The 27,601-nt window shown below is 40.7% G+C and overlaps 2 protein-coding genes across 2 annotated transcripts in view; one reads left to right on the top strand and one right to left on the bottom strand.

Moving 5' to 3' along the window:
- The window catches only part of THBS4 (thrombospondin 4), a 38,955-nt gene extending 35,816 nt beyond the window's left edge, over positions 1 to 3,139 (top strand). The window contains exons 21-22 of the mRNA XM_021531126.2: positions 962 to 1,101; positions 2,993 to 3,139. Of these exons, the coding sequence (XP_021386801.1) occupies positions 962 to 1,101; positions 2,993 to 3,054 (202 nt within the window). The 3' untranslated portion in view covers positions 3,055 to 3,139. The remainder of the gene's footprint in view (positions 1 to 961; positions 1,102 to 2,992) is intronic.
- A 3,499-nt stretch (positions 3,140 to 6,638) lies between these two features.
- SERINC5 (serine incorporator 5) overlaps positions 6,639 to 27,601 on the bottom strand; it is a 41,979-nt gene continuing 21,016 nt past the window's right edge. Inside the window, 8 exon segments of the mRNA XM_021531127.2 lie at positions 6,639 to 13,230; positions 13,481 to 13,628; positions 14,315 to 14,354; positions 17,885 to 17,951; positions 19,529 to 19,655; positions 23,226 to 23,321; positions 24,043 to 24,254; positions 25,789 to 25,882. Of these exon segments, the coding sequence (XP_021386802.2) occupies positions 13,083 to 13,230; positions 13,481 to 13,628; positions 14,315 to 14,354; positions 17,885 to 17,951; positions 19,529 to 19,655; positions 23,226 to 23,321; positions 24,043 to 24,254; positions 25,789 to 25,882 (932 nt within the window). The 3' untranslated portion in view covers positions 6,639 to 13,082.

Raw genomic sequence — 27,601 nt, 5'->3', positions numbered from 1 at the left:
TGTGTGTGTCTAGCAAAGGTTTTCCAAGCCTTCAAGGAAGTCACTTGAGCCAGCCTCTCCCATGGAAATTTGCAAGACAAAAAATTCTATTCATTGTACAGGTACTTTTGAACTGCCTCAGCAAATCAGTAAATAAAATCAGAAACATATCAGGATTTGGGCTTTTTTCTTTATATTATGAAAAGACACAGGAACTTTCATTCCTTTCACCGTTTGCTCTTTTCTTGTATGCAGAAATGTATCAGCACTATCCCCATCCAACAGGGCCCTCCAGGCTCATCGTCCCCTAGGACATTTACCCCGTATCCCATAGGCTGAGGACTTGATGTGGGCTACAGCAAAGAGCTCAGCTGGCTCCAGTGATGTCCTGTTCAACCCCTCAATACAGAGCACACACTGGGAAGTTGGGGGGGTCAGCTTTCACAGGGCTATTTGGGAATTTGCTGATGTGTTTTCTAACAAGAGGATGCTAGATCAGCAAAACAGTTCCTGGAATTAATCATATTCACATTTTTAAAGAAATGTCACAGACAAGTTTAAGATCCCAATGGTTTGTTTGAAACTCTTCCTATTACAGAAAAAAAAAGTTCAAACCGTGGAAGACAATATCCATCTGGCGTTTTCAACTGATCTAGTCTAGTTCTCCTAGCACTATTGACTGTGGAAAATTTCAAGAGCTAAAGCACTCAGCTAGACTGACTACAGGGAAAAAAAAAAACATTCCAAAGCTTTTTTACGATATCCTAAAAAATCCTCAAAAAATCCTCCCCCTTCTTGAAGCGTGCAGCATTGCTCCAGTTTCCAGTCTATACAGGAGCTGCATTAACTCCTTTTTCTCCCCTGGGCTAGATGGGAGGGACAGCATGTCCAAGAATAGAATCTCCATGGATAACAACAGTACTTTCAGGAATGTTGCAGCCTTAGAAAAGACCTAATAGAGCTTCTGTTTGCTTTCATTAAGGGCAAGATTTTATGAAGGCTCTGACCTAGTGGCAGATTCTGGTGTAACCATAGATACCACGATGCGTGGAGGACGGCTTGGAGTTTTCTGCTTCTCTCAGGAAAACATTATTTGGTCCAACCTGAAATATCGCTGCAATGGTAATGTTGTTCTTATGCCATTTTAGCTAACAACCAGCAAGTGACAATGAAGAACCAGTAGTAAGGCTGTTGCTTTAAGCCATTTAGCATTCTTTCCTTTCCCCTTCTTTGACAAGTGATTCACAGCTGTGAAATACTTCCCCTGACACCAGCAGCACATGGAAGCCCAGCAAGACAGGAACTAACACAGCTGCTCCTCCCAGAGCAGTCACTCTTCTACAGAGAATGTGCCATCTGAAGGGCACAGCTGTCATCAGAGAATTAGGAATGTTACATAAAACCAACTGACTGAGAGCTGTACACACACAGTAAATACACTGATACCATAGTGTATGTAGATGGTTTGAGCTTTGAATACAAGGTAAAATACACCTGCAGAGAGGCAGTGAGCTCAGGCATCACTGTCATTTGTGTACTTGCTGGCTGATTCTGTGTGTGGGGGGACAAGATCATAAAATCCCTTTTCTCACATTTAGGGATGTTCTTGATTTTGTGGAGTGTGCTGGCTCTTGCCTTTTCTCAGGGCAAGAGCCTTTTAACTAAGCCCTGATCATCCACTAAACAAAGTAACTCAAACTTTCATCACTCACACAGAATCTGATCATTTCAGGGTATTTCTGTCCCAGCAGCAGTTCAGGTAACTTGAACTGGGGCTGAAGGGGCTGCCCCTCTTCCTCCCAGCATCCATATCCAGTCTTTGGAAAATAATCCACCAGCCAAGTTGGAATAGTTTCCTTGTCTGCTTTCTGACCTGAGAAGCCCAGTCCAGGACTGCAGGGGACATTGCCAGTCTGTAGAATGTTATGCTGATGGACTCTGGTACTTGGACACTTAGTACACTTAGGAGGTCACAGTTAAACAGGGAACTTCTAGACAGTAGTGCTTACAAATAAAAATTACTTGGTAAGTATTTTCAACTGTATTGTAGTTTCCCAGAAAGCAAGTATCAAAGATGCCAGTGAGTCACACTTACATGGCAGTGAGCAGGCAAGTGGGGCTGCTGCAGGGGCTGTATAAAGTCAATGAAACCCACTCAAAAGAACTCTGAAGTCCCACACTATCTCTGTTTTCATATCAGAGAAGTTACAACAGTATGCAGAAAAGGTTTGAAATTCAGGCCTTTTAAAGGTGTTCAAGAAAAAGCAAAGGACTTACCCCCTTTTTCTACATCCTGTGTGGTGTATGTAGAAGAAGGTGTATACACGTGTCCCTTCTTTGAGTTTAGAGCTACCTCTCCTGCATCAGGGTGAAAATAATCAGAGTGAAGTTGAGGTCATGCAATTGAGCTTTGTTGCTGTGGCTCCACTGCTGGCTGCAGCTTTAACTCTGTGGTTTCTCTGTCGCTCTCCAGATAAAATGTTTTGGGATCTGGCAAAGGCAGGCTGCAAATGCCGCTTCAAACAGAACTGTAGCTGCTCTTACAACACTGATCCATCTCCAGCTCCCTTGTCCAAGTCTCAGTATTTGTGCCAGCTGCTGTTGGTCCTGGGGTTAATGCTTTTTGTCCCTTCCTGTGGTCTGGGAAGCCATCACAGGGAAGCTGAATTAGGATACATGAGAAGTAAGAGATGCTAATGCTACAACTGTGTCTGGCATGCAGAGCAAGACAAACACCTGTCTTGCCTTTCTGATCAGTGTTTACTGATAAAAATTTAAGACTGCTAGCCACAAAGTCTTCAGAGATACGTAATTTGAAGATTGCCAGTACTCCGTTTTGGATGGGCACTGTAGCACTCACTGTCTTGTTTGCCTCTTTGTGTTGGAAACATTCCTTGTTCATTCTTAATATGGACACAAAAGAGAAGCATGTTACCTAAAAGGAGAATAGGTGGGTAATTTAAGTGCTGTTTAATTTTTGAGACTAAACTTTTATGTATTTTCCTGTTTTCAGACACCATCCCAGAGGACTTTCAAGAATTTCAAGCGCAGCAATTTGGTGTTGGGGATATTTAAAAACTAAAAGCAAACTAACATTGCTATTGCAAACAGTAAAACAATATATTTTAAATACTTATATGATTTTTGTTGTCAGAATGCACACTGCAGCTTTGTTCTCATTGATGTGACTATGTCAGACTTTTTTTTTTTTTTTGTAAAAAAGTGAAAATAAAAATGAGACTAAATATACTTGGACCCCACTTCTTTTCAAATTTGTCCTAAAATCTAGAGAGCAGCATGTAAATGGGCTGACAACTTGCTTAAAACACACTCAAGGAAAGTTTGAATGTATCACTTTTTTGGATTCATATTAATCAGGGTAGGGAAGAAAGTGGAATTTTCTCTACGTTGAATGTGTTATAAACAATCTGGTATTGCATCTGGTAACAAAGTGGTTCAGAGCTGTTTGGCTGAGCCACGTAGTGCCTTTCCAGTCCTCCTAGGAATAGGCTGTATATCCTTTTAGGACATTTTAAGGCCTTTGGAGACTGTTACCTTTGGCAGACCTCCTCTTAAGCAATGTATTGGATCTCCTACTCCAAAAAATTGTGAGTCACTATCACAAAGCAAAAAAGCTGACATCAGAGCATTGCAGTCACATCTTATGACTTGCATGTGACTAAAACAAACAAACAAAAAGACTACAGAGATAATAAATGCAGAATCACCTAGATAAAACAATTCTTTCACATACACAGAGCCAGGCTTTGACCTGTCACCAGAGCCAAGCTCTCAACACAGGTAGTGCAATATTCTTTGCAAATACATTCTTTGCAGTATGCAAATCAGTCATCAAACTAAAACCCCAGAACATTGCATTAAGCACTAGTAACCATTAGGACTGAAAACAGAAGGCCAAAAGAAACTGTATCACAATGCACTCTCGAAGCACAGAAAGGTGTTAACAGAGTGTGAATTTTTACTACATCCTCTTTCAAAATGGGGCTAGGAAGGGAGGGAGGACAAGCCCTAAGAACTGTTGAATAGAGAGGATAGTTACTTTAACTATGTATTTTTGAAATAACTGTAGGATAATGACTTTAAAAAGGACAGTTGGAATTGGAGCTTCAGTCTGGAGGGAGGGGGAAGGAAGAAATACAAAGGGAAGGAATATAGTGAGAGTTTTAAAATCGGAAGTAACCATGGGAAAATGAATAGTCCTAGCTCTTTCCCAGGACAAGGATACAAGGGCAATGCTGAGTTAAAATCATCAGGTGAGAGCATCAAATAAAAAAAAACACATTACTTCTTCTCAGTACAATAAAAACACCCTTAAGGATATTACAAGCTATCAGAGGCTTTGACTACTGGCAGAATTTTCCCATGGGCTCCTCCATCATTGCTGAAGTTTCTGGAAGCTGGGTGGGCCTGGGAGCTGTCCCATGAGGATCTCAGAGTCCCAGTATGAAAAACATGATGTCGACACATTCCTTTAGTTCAGTGCTTCTTGATGAAAGGTCCTCCAGTTTCAGTTCTCCTTTCCCCTTGGCATCAACCAAACCACTCACCAGATGTCTGAGGACTGAAAGGCTATTTACTCTGGAGCAACAAAGAGGGCATCATCAAATTATGCTTAATAGATGACAAAAAATGTGTTTTTCTAGCTGAGCATGGGCTTTAACTGCAGTGTTGTTCATTTATGAAGGAAAATACACACTGTAAAAAAATTTACATCTTTCTTATCAAACATTTGCACTTCACCAGAAACAGCCCCTTCTCCAGGCAGAAATGCTCTCTGAATGGTGAGGGCACAGCCTGGGCAGAAGGCGGTCACTACACTCACCCATACCACCACTGCAGCACATGTGCAGCTTGCAGCACTCACATTTTGCACAAGTGGTTTCCTCCGAGCAGAGGCAACAGGCTTGGCCCACCCTGACCTGTCTGCAGCATGGGCAGCACACACCAGCTCCATCAGAAAACATGACTGCACTTGGCCTTCAGATCCCTGCCAGGCTCCACAGCTCTGCTCAGCCCCCCTGTCCCCTCCTGCTACAGTGGCTGGGAGGGAGCAGCCTGGCCCTCTGCCCTCTCAGCTGGCTTACCACCATGGAGCTTGCCTGTTTCCAGGCTTTCTTCAAGTCCATGACCACTGGAGGCTGGAAGGTAAGATACAGGCTCTGGCTCTCAAGCTGTTGCCAAAGGTAACTGTGAAGCTGTGAGCCTCAAAACCCCCACTGACAGAACACCTTGCAGTGCTGACGGGCACAGACAAAAGCCAGAACTTTCATTTCAGAAGGTGTTGTTGGGACCTTACGATGGGATGCTGGAACTTACTGTGTCTGTTACATTGATACACCAACTGCTGGACAGCACATAAGCTCAAGAGTGAAGCCAGCTGTAGCACACATTTGTCCCAGGAAGATCACAGTCTGGGCTTGGGAAACCTGCCTCTAACATTCTCATCAGAGATTGTGCATTCCCTGTTTAGAAGTGTTAGAACAAGCTTCTCTAGCAGCACAGCCCCTTTCTGGACTATTGTGCAATGCAGACATAGCTCCATGTGTGGCCTCTGGCAAGTGACGATGCTGCAATCCCACATCTTTAAAACTGAACACGTAGCTCGCTCTTGACCCCAGTGCCTGCACAGCAGGGCTGCACTCAGCTGGAGCAGTAGCTGTAACTACACTGGAGTTCAGAGCTGGGCAGCTTCTACATCAGATCTACCCTCTCAACAAAGGTTAACTCTTTCCTGTGTGCTGCAAACACCATGGCAAATGCCATGTGCTTCCTGAAGACCATCCGAGGGAACATTCTGCCAGGATGCTGCAGCACTGGTGAGGGCAGCGGTGGGCAGGCTGGCAGGAGGCCATGGAGCACAGGCACTGGCTGTGTCAGTCCTTGGGCACCACTCATAAACCTGTCTCTGCCTTGCTCCTAGTCCAAACACCCGCCCAGCTCCGTGCACCAGAGCCTCTCACACACCAGGAGCTGCACAGGGAATAACAGCCACCACTGGAAGTTTGGTCAGCAGCTTCTCAAAACCACAGGGAACTGTGTCCAGATGTGGGTCTGGTCAGCTCCCCAGCACAGGTGCCACCAGTACCAGGAGGCAGCGCGCAGCTGGCACACAGTGAAACAGGACATGGATGGTGAGAGGGAAGGAGCTACCACCCGTGAAGACAAACCACTTTCCCTGGTGTAGATCTCAGCATGTGAAGTTCAACACTGCCCACCCCACCATCTGGGCAAGTGAGGGGGAAAAAACCCAAAAAATCAGAGATCTGCATCTCGAACACCCGCATAGTGCTTCAGGGCTACATCAGCCTTGAAGATATTTTGTTTGCACTGCCAGGGTATCTTACACATCTCGGGGAGCTGGATTGTACAAAACAGATGCCACAGACAAATCTGTGCAATGTGCCATCATCCAATATCACACACCAGAGAAATACAGAAACAACATGGATATTGAAGGCCTCTAATATTCCACATAGAAGCATTTTTTTTGTTAAACAACACTGAAATTTAGTGGAAAAAAAAATCAACCAATTTACTTTTACTGGTTCAGTTACTGCTTATCTCATATATTTAGATTATTATTTAAGTTTCTTCTAGAATGAACTGACTTTGAAAATTTAATGCATCACAACAATTCATTTCAAATGTAAGAAAATTTATTGGTCCATTAAACATTAAATCTAAAACAATACATTCACTCAGTATACAAAAGGAAATGTCCATAAAAACCATTAACATGCTAAAAAGGCCAAGCTCTTGACTATTTTACAAGTAAGATCTTACAATTCTGGAATCTTTACCAATCCTTAAAAGTTGAACTTTTACAGTTACTAAAGTCCACAACACTTGCAAAAAAGTTAAATAAACTAGCAAACTTCACTGTGTTACAGCTTAATAAAACCACACATATAAACCAAAAAGTTCCCTTGAGATATAAGAACCTTGAAAAAGACTAATTTAAATCCCCTCACCATTAAGAAAATGTGTTTATATTTTGACTATTTTGCATCCAGTTTTTGAACATGGCATACATGAGACTGAACACCACACATCAGTGGTGAACAAAAAACAGACACTGAATCCAAATGTTCCTAGAAAATCTTTTCTCAGCTTGTATATTACAAGTAGAATGATTTTATCTGGAAGTTAATTCTCCGCACTTTAAGTCTGCATGGATGTCCAAAGGACATCTAAGCACCTGGACTTCTATCAGTAAGAGGAAAACTAAAGCTATGGTATGTCCAGTGATCCATTATTTCCCCCTAGTTTTGCAAAATTCTTGGCTTTGCACTTTCTTCTTGGCTTCACGCTGAGGCTTCTTTGGCAAAAGCATGGCTGCAGTGCTGCACCCTGCAGCTCTGGTGAGCAAAAGCCCTGGAAGCTTTAGGCTGCTGGAGTGGTTTCAAAGCTGATGAATGTGGCTCTGAACGAGTCTGTGAAAATGTCTGTATGCTACGCGCTGGGAATTATCAGGGACTGGGCAGGCAGCAGGGAAACCAGCGTGGTTTATATCTGAAATAAAGTCTAGCTTTTTAAAAACAACATTAATGAACAGGTGTGGAAAGAATCAAATCCAGATTCAATAAAAACCCCTGAACAAATGGGATTTAAGGCCTACTTGAAACCTACAGAATTTCCTTGGGCGTTAGAAATCAGTCATCATGCCAGTCTCTCAAAGCTGCTGCTCCAAACTCTGTACCGTGTGTCTACATCCCCATCCTGGGGCACTTGGGCACTCTGCCATGAGGATGTAGAAAATGCAGAGGCACACCAGTTCCCAAGCTATGCATCCTGCTCTAAAGATTTCTAAGCACTTGACCCCTGGCATTCACTTGTACAGTCATGTGAAACACTGAATTTTAACTACTGTTTACATAACTGAAAACACTAGTAAAATGTCATGGTGTTCATTATGTGTTTCCCGCCCACAAGAACTCATAGGCCACTTTGGGAAACAAAGAAGCAGTTGTCACAGAGAAAAACTGATCCATGTAATAAACTATGATCCTTGACTCTGCTTCAATGCTGCAGGCTGTCCTGCAAAAAGGAAAGGATCAGTAAGACTTGGCAAAGAGGTCTTTGCTAATTTCTAGCACCAAAGACATCCCATTTGACAGGTAGCAGGTTGTCTGGGAATGAAGGAGGTCTACACTGCCTTTAAAAAACAAATCCAAGGAGAAAAAGGCAAGTAAAACAAGGAGATACAGCATCAAAGTGAAAGACATTGCTTCTAAATCCCAGAAGAAAAATGAGAGCAAAATTTTAGCTGTGGATAATTGCAACTCATCTAGACACAAGGGTATGGTCTTGCTTCATTAACCTAGGAGAAAAGCCTAGCAGTTTATAAAATCTTTGTAGCACAGTTTTAAAACAGTCAATGGATTATTTTGTTGCTGATCTGTTCAGAGATGCCCACTATACTGTGGGCTGCCAGCCAAAGTTCAAGCAGCACTATCTTAAGTACCCAAATTTTCCTCATGCCATCATTCAAAACCAAGGAACTGTTAAAAACCAGCTTTTTCACAAGTGCAATGGTTGCTTTGTTAATAGTAATGTTCCAGCCCAGAAATGGCTGCAGCAGTAGCTGACAAAGCAATTACACATGCTTAATTTATAATCTCAAAGCGCTCATAGGCTTGTAAAAAGGTGCAAAAACAACAAATAAATAAATAAATAGGCATGCAGTGTTTATGATTCTGCGAGGGGAATAAACCCTCTCTCTGGATTATACATACACTAGCAACACTGAATTCTGCATTTCAGAGGAAAGCAGCCCAGGCAGGATTTACCACATTAGCTGGACATGTACAAGCTGTTTGAACCTCATGGAAATGCTCAAAGGAGAATAGTAAGAGTACATGCAATACCTTCAATGTGTGATTGCAGTGGAGCTCCTTAATTGGCATCCAGCTGCAAGGGCTGCCTGCATACTTTGAGGAATTATGTGGCCAATGCAAAACAAGCATACCCATCTGTTTTCCACACATCCCTAGTAAAGTTTTATCATCTCATTTGTTAGTCCAGTTACTTGGATTCAGACACTTGCTCTCTAAGTCTGTCTCACTTATTTCACCCCAACCAAGAACCAGTCATGACTGTGGCTCTTGGTTGCCTTCACAAAAAAAAGTAAAATTGTTCCAGTCTCAGACAACAGTGCAGCAGTGAAGTCCTATATAAACTTTATGATGGCAAATTTGACAAAGTAGAAACAAGCCAATAAAATTGTTTCACCTTCCCAGCAGGACTTCTGTCAACACTGTCTGTTCCTCCAAGAGTCTATTAAAGATAGCATTAGTTCAAATTTAAACAGAGGAAATTTCTGGTCTTGCTGTCTTTGTAAGCTTCCTCACTTCACACAGCCTAAAACCACTAGGAGCCAGAAGTGCTGCACTGCTTACATCTGGGAACAAATTCAATGAACAAACAAAGTACAAGGCAGGATAGACACTGTGCTGTGAACTGCCTCAGCAGTCACCTGCACTTTCAGGTATGGGGAGAGAAAGTTAACTGTTTACAGCTTAAATGTAAAAAAATTATTTATTTACAAAAGCATCAGGCTACTTGTGAGTTTTCCCACTTAATTTTCCACTGCACAATAATACCTGAAGCAGTCTTATCCCCAAAGGTTTGTCAAGCACGGATTGTTTGGTCTTCCATGTGCACCCCAGATCTGATTGTGCCTTTTACACACTGGTGTAATCTACAAGGCAGCATCACCCAGTCACAGGCTCAGTGCATGTTTTCCAGTTCTAGTGCTACCTGAATTAATAGTTATCACAGCAGTAGGTATGAAGGCACTTCTTAACAAGTTTTTTTTAAGCCCATTTGCATGAACTGTTTGGAATCTATGGGCTGGGAATTTGATTCCTTGACTCGAGCCAAGGATTTTATGTAGTTGCACATGGAAGTTCACAGTACAGATTTTACAGCAAACACTAAGGCTGCAATATTTGCCTGGCCAGCAGGAAGCCTTGTCTTGGTGAGGAACTAGAGTCTTTGCACACCCAAGTGCTACTAGTTACTGATCCCGTAAGAGAGGCCTGAAAGTTCACAGTTGGATCTGGGGCACCATGGACACAGAGGCCCTCAAAGTTATTTATTTTTGGGGGTTTCCCCCCAAACATTTGCTCAAAGTAGACAAAACTGTGTAGATAGGCACTGTCCTATTCCCACTCTGTGTATACCTGCAGATTACACATTTAAGGTCAATAGTTATTAGTAGGGAAGGATGAAGGAGCAGCTCAGTGAGGTGAGTGCTGTGTAAGAAGAATGGACTCATGCCTCACTCATGGATTTTCTTTTTACAGCCTTGTTTCCTCTGTGCAAAACCTATTTCCCAAAACACAAACTGTAAAACAAACAGCACAAGGAGGTGCAGAAAGTCCTGATGCAAATACTAAATAAAATAAGTGTTTCTGTAAACAAGAACATCCAAGGACCAAGATCAGTATTATCATCCACATTTGTGACTGGGATGCCTGTTACAAGAGCCAGACAACAAGAATGTTTCCCTGTCCTAAAACTTGACAGAGTGTGTGCCTTCCTCTGTAAAGCTCCTTTCCCTGATTGTTCTGTTACAAGAACCATGGCTAATTTAGGTAAAAGAACCAAAAAAACCCAACCAAACAAAACCAAAACAAAAACCAACCAACCAAACAAACAAAAAAAAAACCCAACCAAGCTTGACTTCTCATAGTACAACATATATGGCACTAGAAGGTAAATCTGGCATGCCTCTTAGGATCAGGCAAGGCATGAGCCTGGACTATTTCAGTCGTAGCACACAACTACTGGATCAAAACTGTTTGTCAGAACTGCTGGTGAGTTTAGGTGGGACAACTGTTAGTCATCATTGGACAGCCCACAAGCTCTTATCTTAGAGATGGGACAGATAAATGCTTCTGGATTGAAAAGGCATTAATAAAGACCTTCTTCAGCTGCAGAAGGTTCCGCATAGCAAGACTCTAAATGCAGAGCAGAAATGTTCTGACAGGTCTCCCTGCTAGCAAAGCTCTTGGCAGGATCAGAACCCCCCAGTAGAAGCAAAGGGAAAGAGGAAAATCTGCCTCCCTGTCCAAAGTTATTTGTTGCTCTTCTAACTCAGTGTCAAAGCCCAGCTTCAACTGCTGTTTCTAACTCTTGGTGCAAGCACCAAGGCAGTCACTGCTAGACAGGCTCCTCCTTCCCTTAGATCTCAGGACCTGTATTTTGAGGCTACAATCACTAGGATAGGTGGCATAAGTAGACAAGATTGCAGACCTGAAGATTTTGTTTCAGGTAAGAGTGCACAGGGTGGGGAAGATCACATCCCTAGAAAGCTCCAAACAAGACAGAAGCCCTGGGATACTGTACCAACAAGGCAGCTAAAAAATGGCAATGAAAACAAGATGAGAATCAAGACCCAATATGTTAAGATTAAGATGCCAGGTGGGCATTAGCCATTAACTATTACAACAGAACAACTAAGGCATGCAAATCTTTTGGCCAACCCACTGGCATCCATGTTGTGCTTTTCTTTGATTTGCAGAAAGCAGTGGATGAAGATTTAAGGCTCAATCATATTTTTTAAAAAAGGAGAGCTGCTAATTGGTTGATATTTTACACTGTACATGTGTGTGAACATACATGTTGAGTGAGAGAAGACAAAAACCACCAGGATTAGCTCAAGTCATAAATTCATCCCACCAGAATGCAGGTAAATATGGGGGTTCAACCTTTTTCAGCATTCAGGGCATTTGAGCTGTTGTTTTACTACCAAATCATCAGCTGAAATTAATTAAAAAAAGGGTTACAAGAGTGTTTAATATTGTCAAGTCATTTGTACTAAGGCAGCTGCTTGTTGTATTTGTGTCTTCTGATTTTGCTTTTCTGACTGCTTACTCCAGTGTTTGAAATAGGAAATCTACAAGAGAATTTTTGTCTTCATTAATACATTGGCTGGCTAACTCCCATCCTGACAGCAAAACTAGTATCAACAGAGGAGTATAAAAATATAGCAGTTTGAAAAAATACTCTCCAACCAACACACAAGCAGAAAAGATGATGACACACTGTAGTTCTTTTCTGACCATCAATTCACCTAAAATATTATAAAACTACTCATAGAAACAGAACTGAAGACCTGGGAGACCTTTAGATTCAAGCTGAAACAGCAGGGCAGAAAAGTAAATGAGCACTCCACTTTTCAATTTAACAGCAACAGGCAGTGCTCCCTTAAATATCATTTTATCAACAGTAAATGATGTGAATAAAGAATGTACCTTATAATAATCCCCATGCAGTACACTCAACTTTTGAGTGACCTGGTAAAGCAAAATTGGACAAAATTCAGTTTGAGAATTTGTGTATAGAACTCCCCTTCAGTTATTAACTGGGCTAAATCTGAATTGCATAAAATATCCAAGTGTTTTTAAAGTAATAATAGAATAAATACTTTACTATCATTGGTACATTCCTTTCTCAATCTAGGTATAAAATAACTTAATATATTTAATACTTAGATAAACAATTTTTAGTAGATGCTTTGGCAGTCAAATTTTATATATTCTCTTATTTCTACAGACATATTTAGATATGGTTTTGGAAAAAATTATCTTGATACTACTTAAAAGAATTATATGCTGTACAAAACAGCAGTTCAAATCATCACTGCAAACTGTAAAAGAAACAGTTAATGAAAAAGTATAAAAAGGAATTAATGGGTATTTGCTGGAAAATACCAAACATTCCTAGGAAGTAAGAAGATACCATCTGCACCAAGAGTTTTTCTTTTCTTGTCAATGAAGCCAGAGAAAGATTGTCAGTTATTTGAAGAGTATTTCACTTATTCCAGTTTATGCAACAACTGTGTTTTATACACACCACACAAGCATTGTAAAGTTTCAAAACAGATTTGTTCCCTTAGGCAATGCTTGCTCATGATAATAAAAAATGGTAAAAAAAAGTCTTCAATTTGCTTAGTCTGACTAAAAAGGTAATAACTGGTACAATATGATAAATGAGCAATTGGTGTTTCCTCATTCCAAAAAAAAAAAAGGAAAAAACAAAAAGAGAAAAAAAACTTAAAATGACCTTTAGACTGTTCACACCGAAAATTCTCTGGTTGGGCAACAGAGTGGAGCAATAAGAGTCCATAAGTACAGGCAGACACAAAACCAACAGGAGATCATCTTAATCCAGAAGATAGACCAGGTTCCAGTGAAGAATTTTTCAATCTGAGCACTTTCGTAACTGTTAAGGGGAAAAAAAAAATTGAATGACACAAAAAGCTTTAACAAGGTTAAACCATGGAGGAAGCAAGGGAGAACAGTCCTTTACAGAGCAAGATCTTGCTCAAGAAGGCCCAAGAAAGATTTGTAACATCTCTTAAAATTTCTACCAATAAGGGCTGGAAACGCCCACAGAGCAGAACTTCCCATTCACATCTTCCCTCTCAACACAGAGAGATGTTCATTTCTCAGCATTAAAGAAATACACTTACTGGAACCAATGAGTTACTGTCATCATCACATAGAGGGAAGCCAGGAAGAAAACGAAGTGGAAGTAGGCATAACTGTACACTGTGCCCTTCTTCTCATCATAAACCACAGTCTGGCCTCCCCTTTTTTCAACATGCTCTTCAGCATCAGCTATAAGAGATAGGAAACAAGAAAGTTATGCAAATCTAAGGAGAACTGAAAACAGCAGTTGGCTTCACAGAGAACACAGCAAAACATCTGTGCTGTGATTTGGGAAAGTGTGATTGACACAGACACTTGAACATTTTCTCATCCTCAGGGCATGGGCCTAAACCCTGAGTGAAAAACTGGATTAAGACTGAAATCCTGCCTTGTAACAGCTTCCTGGTTTACTGAGTAGATTTTGAGCATTGAGAGCATTTAAATTGCTCTACAATTGCTCTGTAATATTTTTCTGGCAAGACCAAACTGATAATCCTGATTGTACCAGGTCTGCAAACAGGACACTCCCTTCCTATCTCACTCCTCAACTGCAGTCCCTGCAGAGCTGCTGAACCAAAAGTTCAGCAGCCAATTACACTCACAGGCATGCCAAAACCAGAGATTACTCTTTGTATGTTGCAGGAATTAATTGTACTTTAAAGAATTATTAACTAGCCTAGTATTTTGAAATGGTGTTGTGACATCTCTTGCTTCCCTCTGTAACCTAACTTGGAGAACTTCATCAGCTTCAGTTTGCATTCAGTACTCCTGAATAAGGGCAAGAGCAGTTCTCCATCCACATCTGTGTCCTTTCTCTCTTGGCTTTGGTCCACAAGCCACAAAAATGGTAAATTTTGCAGAGAAATCATAATTACCATCTCCGTCAGGTGCACAGCAAAAGCAGCAACGAGCTACCTGTGGAACAGACAACAGAAAGGGGGTAAGAACCTGTGCTACAGCAAAGCCAGCAATTTGGGAAGGAACGTCTGTTATGCCTAAACTACAGACACTAATTTAGAAAAGTCTGGTTTGTATTTCCAACTAGCACACAACTTAAATTAGGATTTTCTCAGTAGCTCAGAACAGCAGTTTCCAAGCTTTGGAAAAACCTGCTCAGTAAATTTGAAGAAATGAGCCAGTCTTTAAAAATCACCCATTTTACGTAACTCTAGGTCCAACACAGATTCAAATAATTATGACAAAAGATGGAAAAGCTACAATAAAGCACATTCATATTTAGGGGACTTACCTATTTAGATGTGCATAAAAGTGCTTTTTGTAACATTTCTGTACTAAGATGAAAATATAAGGAACTTTTAAAATTCTGATGCATAGGTTGGAAATTACAACTGTACCAGTGTGAAATGTACTTCTCCTTGCAAGATTTTGCTGAAATAGTCAGAATGAGCACAAGAAGAATGAATAAAAGCAGAAACCTGGTTTTACTATTTTATTTAAATGAAGATTTCTTTTTTCTCTTAACTTCATGGAGAAAGAAAAGCTGAAATTTACACTGTGTTGAATGGTAATGTAAATGAAGAAAAGGTGTTGACCATCCAAAAAATAAATATAAGAATATTTCCTGCACCAGACTACAGTAAAAGTCAGCACTTGCTGTAGTGCATCACAAATATTATTTCTACTCATAGTACCCTCCTCTGGGATTTCTTTTACTTGTAGTCTGATTAAGACAATGAATCCTGTTAGGAAAATTCACTTTCCTATTACATCAGTCTTTATACTATGGAAGTGTGTACACTTTGTTTACTTGTATTAGTTCACAGTATACTGTACAATGTAATGAGGCACTGGAATTTTACTGGAGACTTTGGTATTGTTCACACTTAAGTAAAACAAACTAAAGGACTGCCCAGTCCTGGCAATAAGGGTATTGCTTCCTAGAGCTGTCCATGAAGGATAAAACACGGCCCTGGATAGCCAAGGTAAAGACCAGCATCCTAGGCCTCTAAAACACCTTAGAAACCATAGCAGCATCACAGATAAGTAGCTGTTTCAACACTGACTTAAAGGATGTCTGGATCAACAGATGAGCAGCAAGACTGCTGCAGAAATATAGTTGCTTTGCAACGTTTTATCATGATTAGTAATGATGGTGTGGGTGCCAGTGATTAGTCAAATCATGTTGCACCTGAATGCCTGAAGGGTAGAAGACCCTTGTGTAAAATCACATTCGGGGTGCTCCAGTTTGGCTGGGACACCACATACACTGGAATAATTATTTATGCTTTGCACTTCTAAACTTTATGTTTCAGCTTATCCCATGTTACAGGGACTGGCTGCATGCTTTTCCAGACATTAAGTCTTTAAAGTAAAATGCCCAGTAGAAACACCAAGTGGCAAGTTTACCCTGCATATCCCTGACTACCTTTACTCAGGGGTTCATAAACCCAGGAAAATCCAAAAATCTCATTATTTCTCAAAAGACTGAGACTTTTTGTAAACCCCTTATTCTCTACCTCTTTCTACTCTTGTTGTGCCTGCAGTGCCAGGCTGCCTTATGCTGGGGCTGCACTCACAGCAAGCACTGAGGTTCCCTTCAACATCTCCTAATTTAGGCTGAAATTAGGGACGCTGGCACACCCGCCCTGACCCCTAACACTCACTCGGCTGCCTCCAGCAGTCAACAGACCCTCTCTGGGCTGGAGGAAGAGTGCAATTAGTTACTTTCCACCAGACCTTTCTTTATATTTACATTTAGTGGCTCTTGTACACTCTTTAAAACCCAACAGTCCAGAACTAACCCCGCGGACAAGTACTCTGGCTGGTGAGATCCCAAATCCATGCCGTGCCGTATGTGCCAGCGTTCCCGCTGCTGCTCCACAGGGCACAGACCCACAGCTCGGGCACAGGCCTCCTCCAGTGCACGGCTGGCAGAGGAGGTGCAGGGGCACAAAAGGCTTTCTCTGCAGTGCTGTCAGAACCTGCCCGAGACAGGCCAAGGCTGGGCTCGGAGCTCCGTGCCCAGCTGGCACCAAGGGCTGCGCTGGCTCTGGCGCCCTGTGCAGCCACAGCATCCTGCCACAGGGAAGCACCCTGGCACTCCCACACTGGAATGTCTTGTGATTCCCCACGCCCAGCTGCTGCAAACACCAACAGCCTCTTCAGATACCTCAGCAGATACTCTCACACTGATTAAAGACTTGTGAAATGGAAACTAAAACTGCAGACGCAAGTAACACCAGTGCAGAGAGAGCTAGGGATGGAGACTTATCTTCCAAACACACACACATATGTGAAGGGCATTGTGGGATTCCTTAAAATCAGAGGGTTTTGGGCACGTTGTAAAAGGCAGGCCTCAGAGACAGAAGCTAAGCAGTAGCTATAAGATTTGTCAGCAGAAAAATTATACAAGAAGTAGAAAGAAAGGACAAATAGAACAATGGTCTGTGTATTAACGCTTGGGTAGAGGAACTCCCTAAGTTGCAGAAAAGTGTATCTGGTGAGATATTAGGAAGTTCTAAGCTCAATAATGGAGCTCTGTGCATTGTATCTTAAGGTTTACAAGCAAGTATTGTATTCAAAATAAGTGAGCATTGTTTTAACCAAAGGTATGTGCATTTATAGTGATTGGATAGAACTGCTGTCAATATGCTTTTGCTTTGTGTGATTGGCCAAAAAGCTTTTAAAGTAAGTTGTAACATTAAGTTCTTGGTCTGCTGCCTGGGATGTGAGCTGCTGGCATCTTCCCATTGTCATACCCATGTAATGAGACTGATGCTAAAAAATAAACAGCTCGAGATGCGTTCCACAGCAGTCCTGTCCCGTTTGTGATTTGCACACAGCCCCTGGCTGGCGATAGGGCATCACCAGCAAGCCTAAGGAAGGGAAAACTGCTACCTAGCAAAACCCCACTGATTTCCCCGTGTTTCCTGAGTGTTCCCAGGACAAGGAAGCCAAAGTAATAGGTAGACAGAACAACAACTTGTACAGCTGAAATAGGGACAAGAAATACAATCAGAGATTAAATTATAGGCAAGAAGAAAGGAACTACTTATGTATGGAAATAAAAATAAGAGTTAAGAACTTGGTATCTTAGTTGCTATGAGAACAAAGGCAAGCAGGACTGAAAATGCTCAGGAACGCCTCCACTTTTTCTTCTGGTAGCCTTCCGGCATACTTTTCCCTTAAATGAGAGGACATGAGCTCATGTTGAACTTAAGATTTACAGGAAGTCTGCAGGATGCTGAATAAACCTCAAGAGCAGCAAATAGTTTCAGTACATAAAGGCACCTCCACAGGACCAGCAAGACCTACAGGAGGGCCAATGTGGACAAATGTTCTGATGAGTCTATACCCAGTGGCACATAGCTTAGATGCTACCAAGAACAGCTCCTGTTTTCAGATTACTGGCCACAAAAACAACAGCAGTACAAGCATGAGGAAAAGTCTACACAAAAATCCTGCGTGAAGAAGCAAGAACTCACTTCGGTTTCAGCTGTTGTATATATTCCTTTCAGTGCTTCTGAGCTTGAACGTGTTGTTGAGGTCAAACTAGGAGGAAAAAAAGACAGTGTCAAAGCCCTGGGCATAACTATAACCCCAAGAGGGTAACTCTTCAACATCACAGCAAACATAAATAGTCTACTCCCATGTCTCAGCCAAGCATTTGCCTGGATGCACTAAGTATGTGAAAAGTTTGTCCTGCACTAGGGTAGTTTGTCCAGCCTGGCAGATGGCCACTGGCCAGCTCAGACTGATTCATCAGCTTAAAAGTAGGTCACCCCAGAAAGGTGATGAATTCACCACCATCTGACAGCAGCAAAATCTAAGTGCTCCAATTTGCAAGCCAGAAGAGATCTCCCCTGCTGTGCACAACCAGTGCATTTATACTCAGTTCACAGCCATCACCTTGGCTCAGCATTTCTGTAAAGGCTTTGCCAGCAAACTCACAGGTCTCTGGCAGTCAGTTTTCAAAAGCAAATTACCATCAACTGCTGTCAGTGTACCAGTTCCTAGAAATTACTTTCTTAGTTATCTGTGGGGGAATCCTTTCTACTTTCTTCTAACAGGAAACTTCTTCCCCTGTCCTGCCCTTTCAGGGTGGGAAATGCAAATTTCCCACTACCCACAGGAAGGCTTTAGTGTACATACTGAGCCTTGGCAAGCAATGCTTCAAAACACTCTCCTTGAAGGTATTCTTACCCCCCCAGCTACGTGGTACAGGTCACTGGCAGGCTACACGAACATTGTCTGTGTGCTGAAACACTTCCCTGATGCACAGTAAGTGCCCTTCTAATGTGAACCAAATCCATTCTATCCATATTATATATTTTATATCAGAACAAAATACAACACATATATGTATTTGATAAACAGAAGAATAAGTCTCTTGTTTTCACTTCACAAAAACATGAAGGGGTTTCTGTATGTGAATTTTGAAGTGGACTGATCAGAAGTCAAACCTGCTCAAAAACCTGCAGCAGACAGGCAGTGCTGTCTCCTGGCAAGCTGCACAGCCAAAATAAATGACACACCACCTTTCAATCATCAGCAACTCCCTGTCCCAAAGCATAATTTAATTTATTGAAGTGAGCTGCAATAATACAAAATGAGCATCACGGGCACAAGAAGGGGTTTCTTTAGAGCAGATCAATGACAATGCTGATGCTCATTATTTGTTTAAAAGAAGCCCTAAACCTTCCTAACAATTCATTTGTTTTAAAGACCTTCAAGGACAGTCATAGTATCTGCCAGGAGGCTACAAAAATTTCAGATAGCTTTTTCAGGTGAATGTAACTGTATAGCATTTTAGAGTTTAATGCTGAGATTATCTGGGATCACGGACAGGTGGAATTTCTCTCCCTTTGCCTCTAGATCTGAATTACCCTATTTGATTTTAATGAGATATATTTGTTTTAAAAGTTGTATTATCTTGTTGAACATTTTTAGCTAAAACATCTGAAATTCTGAAGCTGAGGACAATACCACAGGACAATTCCTGAGAACAACTCCAGCTCAGCTTTATTCCACATCTCTCTGTGACTCTGCATCAGGCCTGCTGTAAGTCTTTACTCTTTGGACCACAACACTGCATGTATAGAAATATAACTGCAAACTCCCAGACTTACCAAGAATATAAAATGCAGCCAAACAGAATTGTAGTACCCAAGCCAGTAACCAGGTTTTCATCTCTGTGCAGGCCTTGACTGAATTCAGGTACACAGATTGTGATATTCCGGTTGTTTTCATCCAGGACTTCACAAATAAACAAAAAGAACTGTTTGCAGAGCTCATTTAATTGCATTTGAAAGACTGAAGGCTTTAATTGAACTTTTATCTTATGACAGCAGGTAGGTAAATTTCAGTTGTTTCTGTCTTTCTCTTAGAAAGATCACACAATAACAAAAATGGGTAAATCTGACCTGACAGACTGTACTACAGACAAAACAAAAATGCAACTTAGTAGGGTAGTAAAATTTCCTGTCTGACCACAACAAACAAGGAAAAAAACCCAACTGTTTTGTGAACTAAGAAATAGGAAGTTGGAAGTCTGCCACACTTCACCCAAGGCTACAAAACCATGTAAGACCAAATCAGGACAGACCTCAGAGCAGAAATCTCTTTAACAGCAAGGGTGCCTTGAGAACAAGTATGAGATACATACACAGTAAAAAAAGGTGGTCAGTAGACTCAGTCAAATCAATGTTAGGTAAGTTCATGGCAAACCTGAGTTACAGGGCCTGGGACCCCACAGTAAGTACCAGCACCTCACACCTTCTCTAGCACGTGCCACTGTGAAAGCTGACAAGCACATTCTCAGGCATGGGAAGACAAGGAGGTCTGAGAGTGTGCTTGATGCATACGCTAACTAATGCAATAACCACACTTGCAATATATATAAGAAGAATTAGAACATTCACTTAACTGCTGAAGACTTTGTTAAGCATGAGCAACACAAGGCATATGATTTAACTCCACATATTACTTTCTTCCCCTTCTTTTTACACTGTGGCAAGACTTTTGAGTAACTCAGATGCCTTCTAAATTCAACTTCATATTAATTCAAAACACGGCTAAAGTTCTGTAAGTAAATTTTAAGTAGATTTTACATCTAAATACTGCTTGGTTTACTTCCTAACTCTAGAATACTCTTGCATGTATATCTGTACTTACACAAGTATGACAGACTTCGTCCCCCACCTCCCCCCTTTCTTTTTGAGAGGCGTCTGTATAAAATTTCCTTCCTGTCATTTGGTGCATTTTCCTCTAGCTATTGTTGTTTCAGCTATTGAACACAAAAGCTGGGCAGTAATAAAGAAAGGACATAGTAACTCAAACTGGAAAAATCTTCTCTAAGTTAAAAGAATGCTTCCAATGCAAACATATGAATCTGACATTTATTTGTGTAAAGTCTGAACTGTGCTGTAACATCTTGCTCTGGTTTTGCTGTGTCAAAAACTTAAAACTCTAGCAAGTTCCATACTCATGAACTGCTAGAGGCTGAAAGGCAAGGGGAGTTCAAGACCTCTGCTGAAGAACAGCATCATTCAGCTGTAAGGTAACTCTGAGACATAACTCCAAGTCCTTTCTTGGAATATTTCCTCACAAAACTAAATACAAGTGGTAATCAAGTTTTTGCTTAATTAGGAGTCCAGGCCTACCTAGCAGACTAATTCTAGGAGAAAAAAGTATCATATTAGTATCCATTTTGATGGCCAGCATCCACTAACTGGACCTTGTAAACTTTTAGATGGAGCTGATCACCCAGCTTCTTCCACAGGAATCCAAGAGCCATTTGCTGCAATCCTTTCCTATCATGTGACCTAACACATTATGCATTTTGTCATATTCAGTATTATGATAATGTGTACTTGTCATAGAGGAATAGACTACAAGACTTTGGGAAACCTGTTCATAGGAAATGGTGCAACAGATGCAACTCACCCAAGCTAAGTGCCCCTAGACCAAAGCATTTAACACACAGGGAGAGTGACAATTGCACGGTCTCTTGGCTGCTCAGATTGATTTGTACCATTTGCAATTTTTTCTGTGAAGACTCTGAAAAACGCATATTATATAACTGGCTCTTCACAAATGTTAAAATTAATTGCTATAGGTGTTGTCATAAATGCATACTGTATTGTTGGGGAATGGTTGTTGGAACAAGGCCATGATTCCATGGAACACCTGTTCCAAAAACCCTCTGTCTAAGACCCCAGAATCAGGCTTATGTATGACTTGGGAAACAGAGCTTAGGAACCAGTCTCTGTTTCTAGGCCTGGGAAACTGCACTGTACAAGGTCTGGGAACGAGATAATAACGACAGGCATAGCCTTGAAGATATGCTCTGTCCTTGGAAGACATGACTTAGAAATGACAAGCTTGGCTGGGAGAACTCAGCTACATCTGTAACTGCATGTGGGAGAAGTAAAACAAAGACCTTTGTAAATTAACCACTCAGAGCTTACTGCTGACCATGCCTGTAGAATACCCTATATAAGCTAAAGTATCTTTGAATAAGGTGGGAGCTTGCTTATAAATCATATTGATTTGGTGCTTGTCTTCCCCACCGCCCACATCACTATATGATTAGCTCTTTGCAAATATTAAAAGGAATACTATATGTGTTATATTGGAAAGTTGTATTAATTTCATTGTATTACTGTATTAATACTTTTTTAAGTAATGGTGGTAAATATAGTTTTTAGGCTATAGCATTTCTATTAAAATAAACTATATGATGTAAGATACTTTCTGTAACTAGCTCAAAAACTGGATAAGATAACCAAGAAATTCTTCACATACTGATAACAGTGACAAAACACCAAAAATTCCACAGAATTATCAGGACTGTTTAGTCTTCTTCCAGACTTCTAGGAGCAAAGAAATTTATTTACAAAATGAAGGGGGGTTGGGCAGAAATTAAACAGAGAACACCCTTTGTTTGAAAAGAATATTTGCATCATGTGTGAGATATATGAATATGCAACAGACTATTGCTTTTAAGGTTTAACCCTTTGTTAGTGAGATATGCTTTGGTGGCTTAGTGCCCAAGAGCATCCAGACATTGTCTTTTATTGTCCTAACTCTGAATGTCCAAATTCTTATTGCTCTAATTTTTATTACTATTTTTATAACCATTTTATTACTATTAAACTTTTAAAATTTTAAAGTAAGTGACATGTGTTTTTCACATGTGCTATGTTGGAAAGTGCTATATTAACCTCTTTTACGTAGTGCTGTATTATCTTTTTTTAAGTAGTGTGGTAAATATAGCTTTTAGGCTAAAGCATAATATTAAAGTAGAAACTATGTGATGTAAGATACTTTTTGTAACTAGTGCAAGAAATGGAAAAGATAATAAAAAAATTATTTGCATTATCCTATTTGGATAGAGATAACAGTAACAAGACACCAAAATTCCAAGAAAAGAATTATTGCCTCCTTATCAGGAACACTCAGAATTTGAGGAGCCAAGAAAACTGATTTACAAGATGAGGGGGGAAAGCTAAAATTAAGCAGAAACACCTTGGTTTGAAAAGGAATGACTAAATTATGTATGAGATATATGAATACGCAATACACTACTGCTTTTAAGGGCTAATCCTTTGTTAGCAAGGTGTGCTTTGTGGCAGAATGTAAGGCACCTGGACGTCCAAAATTCTTTGCTTTTTATTGTCTCTTGTTATCCTAATTTTTATTATTATTTTCATTACTATTAAACTTCTAAAGTTTTAAACAGTCTGTTAATCCAGGTTTGCTAAATTTTTGTTTTTAGTACACAACATGTTTAAAAGCATTTACATAAAGCATTAGATAACTTACTAGTTTCTGGTGGTTTGCTGGATAGTGCTGAGAAGGTGAGGTACATGACATAGCAGCTGATGACTCCTGACTGCAGCAAGCCAGAATGGGGCTGGCCTTTACGAGAATGAGGAAAATTAGTTATTTTTACAGACACGTTGGCAAACTGAAAATAAATTTATACCCTTTAAAGAATAGCACATCAGTATTATTTTTTTTTTTACTTAAGGCACTCAGTAAGTGTTTGAGGCAGTTTAGATATATTTCCACTGTCCAATACAGAGAAAAAGGTCTATCCTTTAGTTCTGTGTTTTAGGAAAGCATTAGGGATCCCCATATAAGTAAATAATCACCTCTGCGCTTTTGCCAAACACAGCTGTTTTTCAAAAGCTGCCACAATAATTTTATTTGCCTGTAAAATCTCTGTTGGAGTCACTCTACTATTTCCAGGCCCAATGTATGCAAGATACTAACAGCACACAAAGTATAAAATACTGCTAGCAACTCTACCAAGTCCAGACTTTACAAATGATAAATCCTAAGAAGTCAAAAGTAAATGGTAAAGCAGTAGTGAGCTTGAGAGCTACCACGTAGGTAAATTTCACAACACAGTGCCAGGCATCATCAGGTGGGTGTTCTCTACACTATGTGCTTGATGGCACACCCAGAATGTCCCACACCTCTGCAGATTGAGCAGCCAAGCTGAGGATAAGCAGAGTCAAGAGCAGCACCAGCTCTGAACTATCACTAGATTTTCTGCCCAGACATGGCTCATGCCTCCAGGCACACAGCTGTGGCAGCCCCAAAACCCAGGAGGAGGGCAGGTGAGAGGACTCACGGTTCTGGACACAGGGCGAGATGGCCACCAGGGACACGAGGAGGCACAGGCCACCGTTCACCCCGATCAGGATCTTGTTGTACGTGCAGCCCTCGGGGCGCGTGTAGAAAAGAGCCATGAGCACCAGGGCTGCCACAGCAACGGAGTACAGGATCAGAGTGACCAGGGCAAGCAGACCATTCCACACCTGCTTGTGGTTTGCACCTGCAGTCCTGGGGAGAGAGAGACAAGCACCTTATCTTTGTCTTCTCTTACCCAGAACATAAAACTCTAACAGCTGAAGAGCTCACATCCTCAAACACAAAGGACAGTGTTTACTTTCCCAAAGCATGTGTGCGTCACTACATCAAGCACAGACTCTTGCAAGGTTCCTGCCCATGAAACAGAGGGAAACATTCCTTAGCATCAGTGTTTATCTTCTATCCCAATCAGCTCCTTCTGTAATTATAGCCCAGAGCTGACTCCTACAACTCCCAGGAGTTCTCTGGAAGCAGCCCATCAGCTCAATACTTCAGGCAACTCCAAGTACCTCAACGTGGGCTAGCGACTGGTGCTCTCCACACAATGAAACCAGAGGTTTTACTGCTCATGGCATGGCCTCTCTTCTGCTCCTACTATCTTCAAAGTTTGACTACTCTTTCACTCAAAAAGCCTCCTCTCCATTTGAGTCCAACCACTGGTCTCCCTCAGACAAAGAGTGGCCCACCTTGTTTTCCTTTCTTCACCTTCCAAACATCTCTTGCAAAGCCCACCAGGGTTTAAAAGGAGCAACTAAAATAGTTGTTTTGAAAGAATGGGCTGTTTTGTAATGTAAAGTCTTTTCAGTGGGGGTTTTTTCCCTGTGGTTTTGTGGAAACAGGACTTATTTCAAAAGAATATTTAATGCAAAGAGAGCTAAAGTTAAATGCTGCTGGGGGAAGTCTTTCATCCACAAAAAACCAGCTACAGTAATTAGCGCTAAAAATATCTGTATTTTAAGGAGTTCTCACATCTTCCTCCCTGAAACAGAAATTTAACGAGGCCTAAGGTTTGCTAAAACTTTCTTAGCAGGGATTTTAATTAGAACAAGAAAGAGCTGCAAGAGTTTGTAGAGGAGGAAATGTGAAACAGAAAGGGTGGCGGTGGAAGCAGGAGAATACATGTGCGAGGAAAACTTAAACATCTTACTTTGATGAGAGTCAAAGGGCTAGGACAGTAATATAATATATACTTGAACCAAAACTGAAGTCAATGCCCAAATATCATATATCCAGGTTGATAATGATAATCTTGCATATTTAGATGCCAAGAAAGAAGTTGAACACAAATTAGCAGTCTTCATTTGAGAAAGAAAATTGACATGCATTAAGCTGACATAGAAAAAGCAGGATTTATCAGTTCACAACATTGCACATAGTTTCACTATTACAGTTTGCAAATCCAGTTTTATTCTCTTGCACCACGCTACTTAGGAGATGTATTCTCATATAAAATATATATAATAACTTAAAATAAGAAATCTTTGCATCCACTACAACTTAATGGAAGCCAAGCAGTTCAGGTTAAGAATAAATCAGCAGAGTAGAAGTGAGCAATGGAGAAACATTTCTGTTGGGGAAGGAGAAAGCAGATGAAGCAAATGTGAACAGCTCTGATTCAAGTGTCTTCTTTCAAAAATTACATCCAAGACACATCTACATTCTTTGTTACAAGAAAAAGTATTGGTCAGGAGTCCACCAGAATTTTAAGCAAATAACCAACACATACCAATTTTTATTCCACTTGTGTGCGAACTCAACCAGCAGGATGAGCTGAATGGCAATGAAAAGGAACCCTCCTGCTGCTCCTACATAGCGCCAGGCTGCAAGGCAGAGAGGCAGAAAATAGGTCAAATGCCTTTCCCTTGAGATAAAATGGATTTATTGTCTATGCAGTGAAGCTGTTAATGTGGTTGAATATCTCAAGCTCACAAATGTAGCAGGAGATGATAGATTTCAGATGAAAGGCCAGCTCAGTTAACTCAAGATTAGCTCCCTTATGAATTCCGCTTGCAACCTGCTACATTTTCAATAATCATGTCAGGACAGCTACTCGGTTTCCCTAACCTAGAAAATTTTTGTGGAGACTATGAGTTACTATGTTCAGACAGAAAATACTGAAAACTTTATTTGTGACTGGCAGAAAGGAGGTGGTGTGAAGGCATTCCACAGGAATCTAAACCCTGAAATGGCAAGGTCCTGGAACCCAATCATTACTAAAACAGGCAATTTCTTCTCCTCCAGATTCCAGTACCACAGAAAAACAAAGGTGGGGTTTATCTATTCATAAATACTGTTCCAAGCCACTCCCAAGGAACACTTAGTATTCACTGACTGGTTTTAGGACAGGTTATTTGGGTACTTGACTGCTGACCTACATATACTGCATTTGGGTAGCTGCTTGCATGTTTTGGACAACAGATTTCTTATGTAAATGCAACATCAGAAGTGTCTGAAGAAATATGCATACTTATTTTAATTTTTAGCTGCTCTGCAGTACACAGCCTACAAATCACTGCATTATTTCAGTGAAGAAAAGACCAAGGAAGTGCATCAGCAAAATTCAGCCACATCCTCCTATTGTGCTTTCCTTTTGAAAAAAAGGCTATGTAACTTAGGAAGAATCAACAGTCAGGGTTCATTTCCATTAGCATTGGATGTAGAGATTTTTTTTTTCTTACACTATCATAAGCTCATTATTTAAAAGCAATTTTAAAAGCATTTAAAACGTCATTGTCTGGTTTGCTAAATATATTGTATACACTTGACAAGCTTCTTCAAACATACAAAACAAAAAACCTGATGAAGTTATTCTGTAAAAAAGCACATAAAAATAGGCAAGGTACAAAGTTATATGTGTACTTAGGAATGGGAGAGTAGGAAAAGTCAGACCACCAGCAGAGTGAATAATTAAATACACAGACTCTCCTGATCTCCCTCTGACACAGTATACTGCAGACATTTATGGATCAATCACAGGTATGATCAGCATAGCCAGTGTGGATTTAACATTACAATCCACAGACACCTACTGCTTGCATATAATCTTCCTCCTCCATTATTAACAAACCACTTGGGAAACATGGCAAGAGATTTTATTTTTCAAGAAAAAAAAAAAGCAATTGGAAGAATGACCACCCTCCCTCTAAAAAAAAAACCAAAATAAACCAACCAACTAAAAGACAATATAAGTTTCCTGAAAGGAGGGCAGAAAACCCCACAAACATACTATATGCAAACCATCTGTAAATTTCAAATTCAGGGGCAGTTTAGCAGGAGTCAGAATACAGCTTTGGAAAAGTTGTGAGCTAGTTTGGGGAAGAAAGCTTGTTATGCTGTATCTCCAGACTACATTACACTGCTCTTGAGAATCAGCACAAAAAATTCTCTTTCTCCTTCTCTGCAAACACATCAGCTCCTGAAGATGTTTCACCATGAAAAGGCTCACTAGGAAAGATGACAGGCAGTCTCACGAGCACAAGGCATTGTACTGCTACATCTAATCCAAACAGAATGGTACAAAGAACAAATACAGACATCCC

This window comes from Lonchura striata, chromosome Z, assembly GCF_046129695.1.
Source record: "Lonchura striata isolate bLonStr1 chromosome Z, bLonStr1.mat, whole genome shotgun sequence".
Lineage (NCBI taxonomy): Eukaryota > Metazoa > Chordata > Aves > Passeriformes > Estrildidae > Lonchura > Lonchura striata.
The sequence above is the reverse complement of the archived record's forward strand: the minus strand, read 5'-3'. Positions and strand labels throughout refer to the sequence as shown.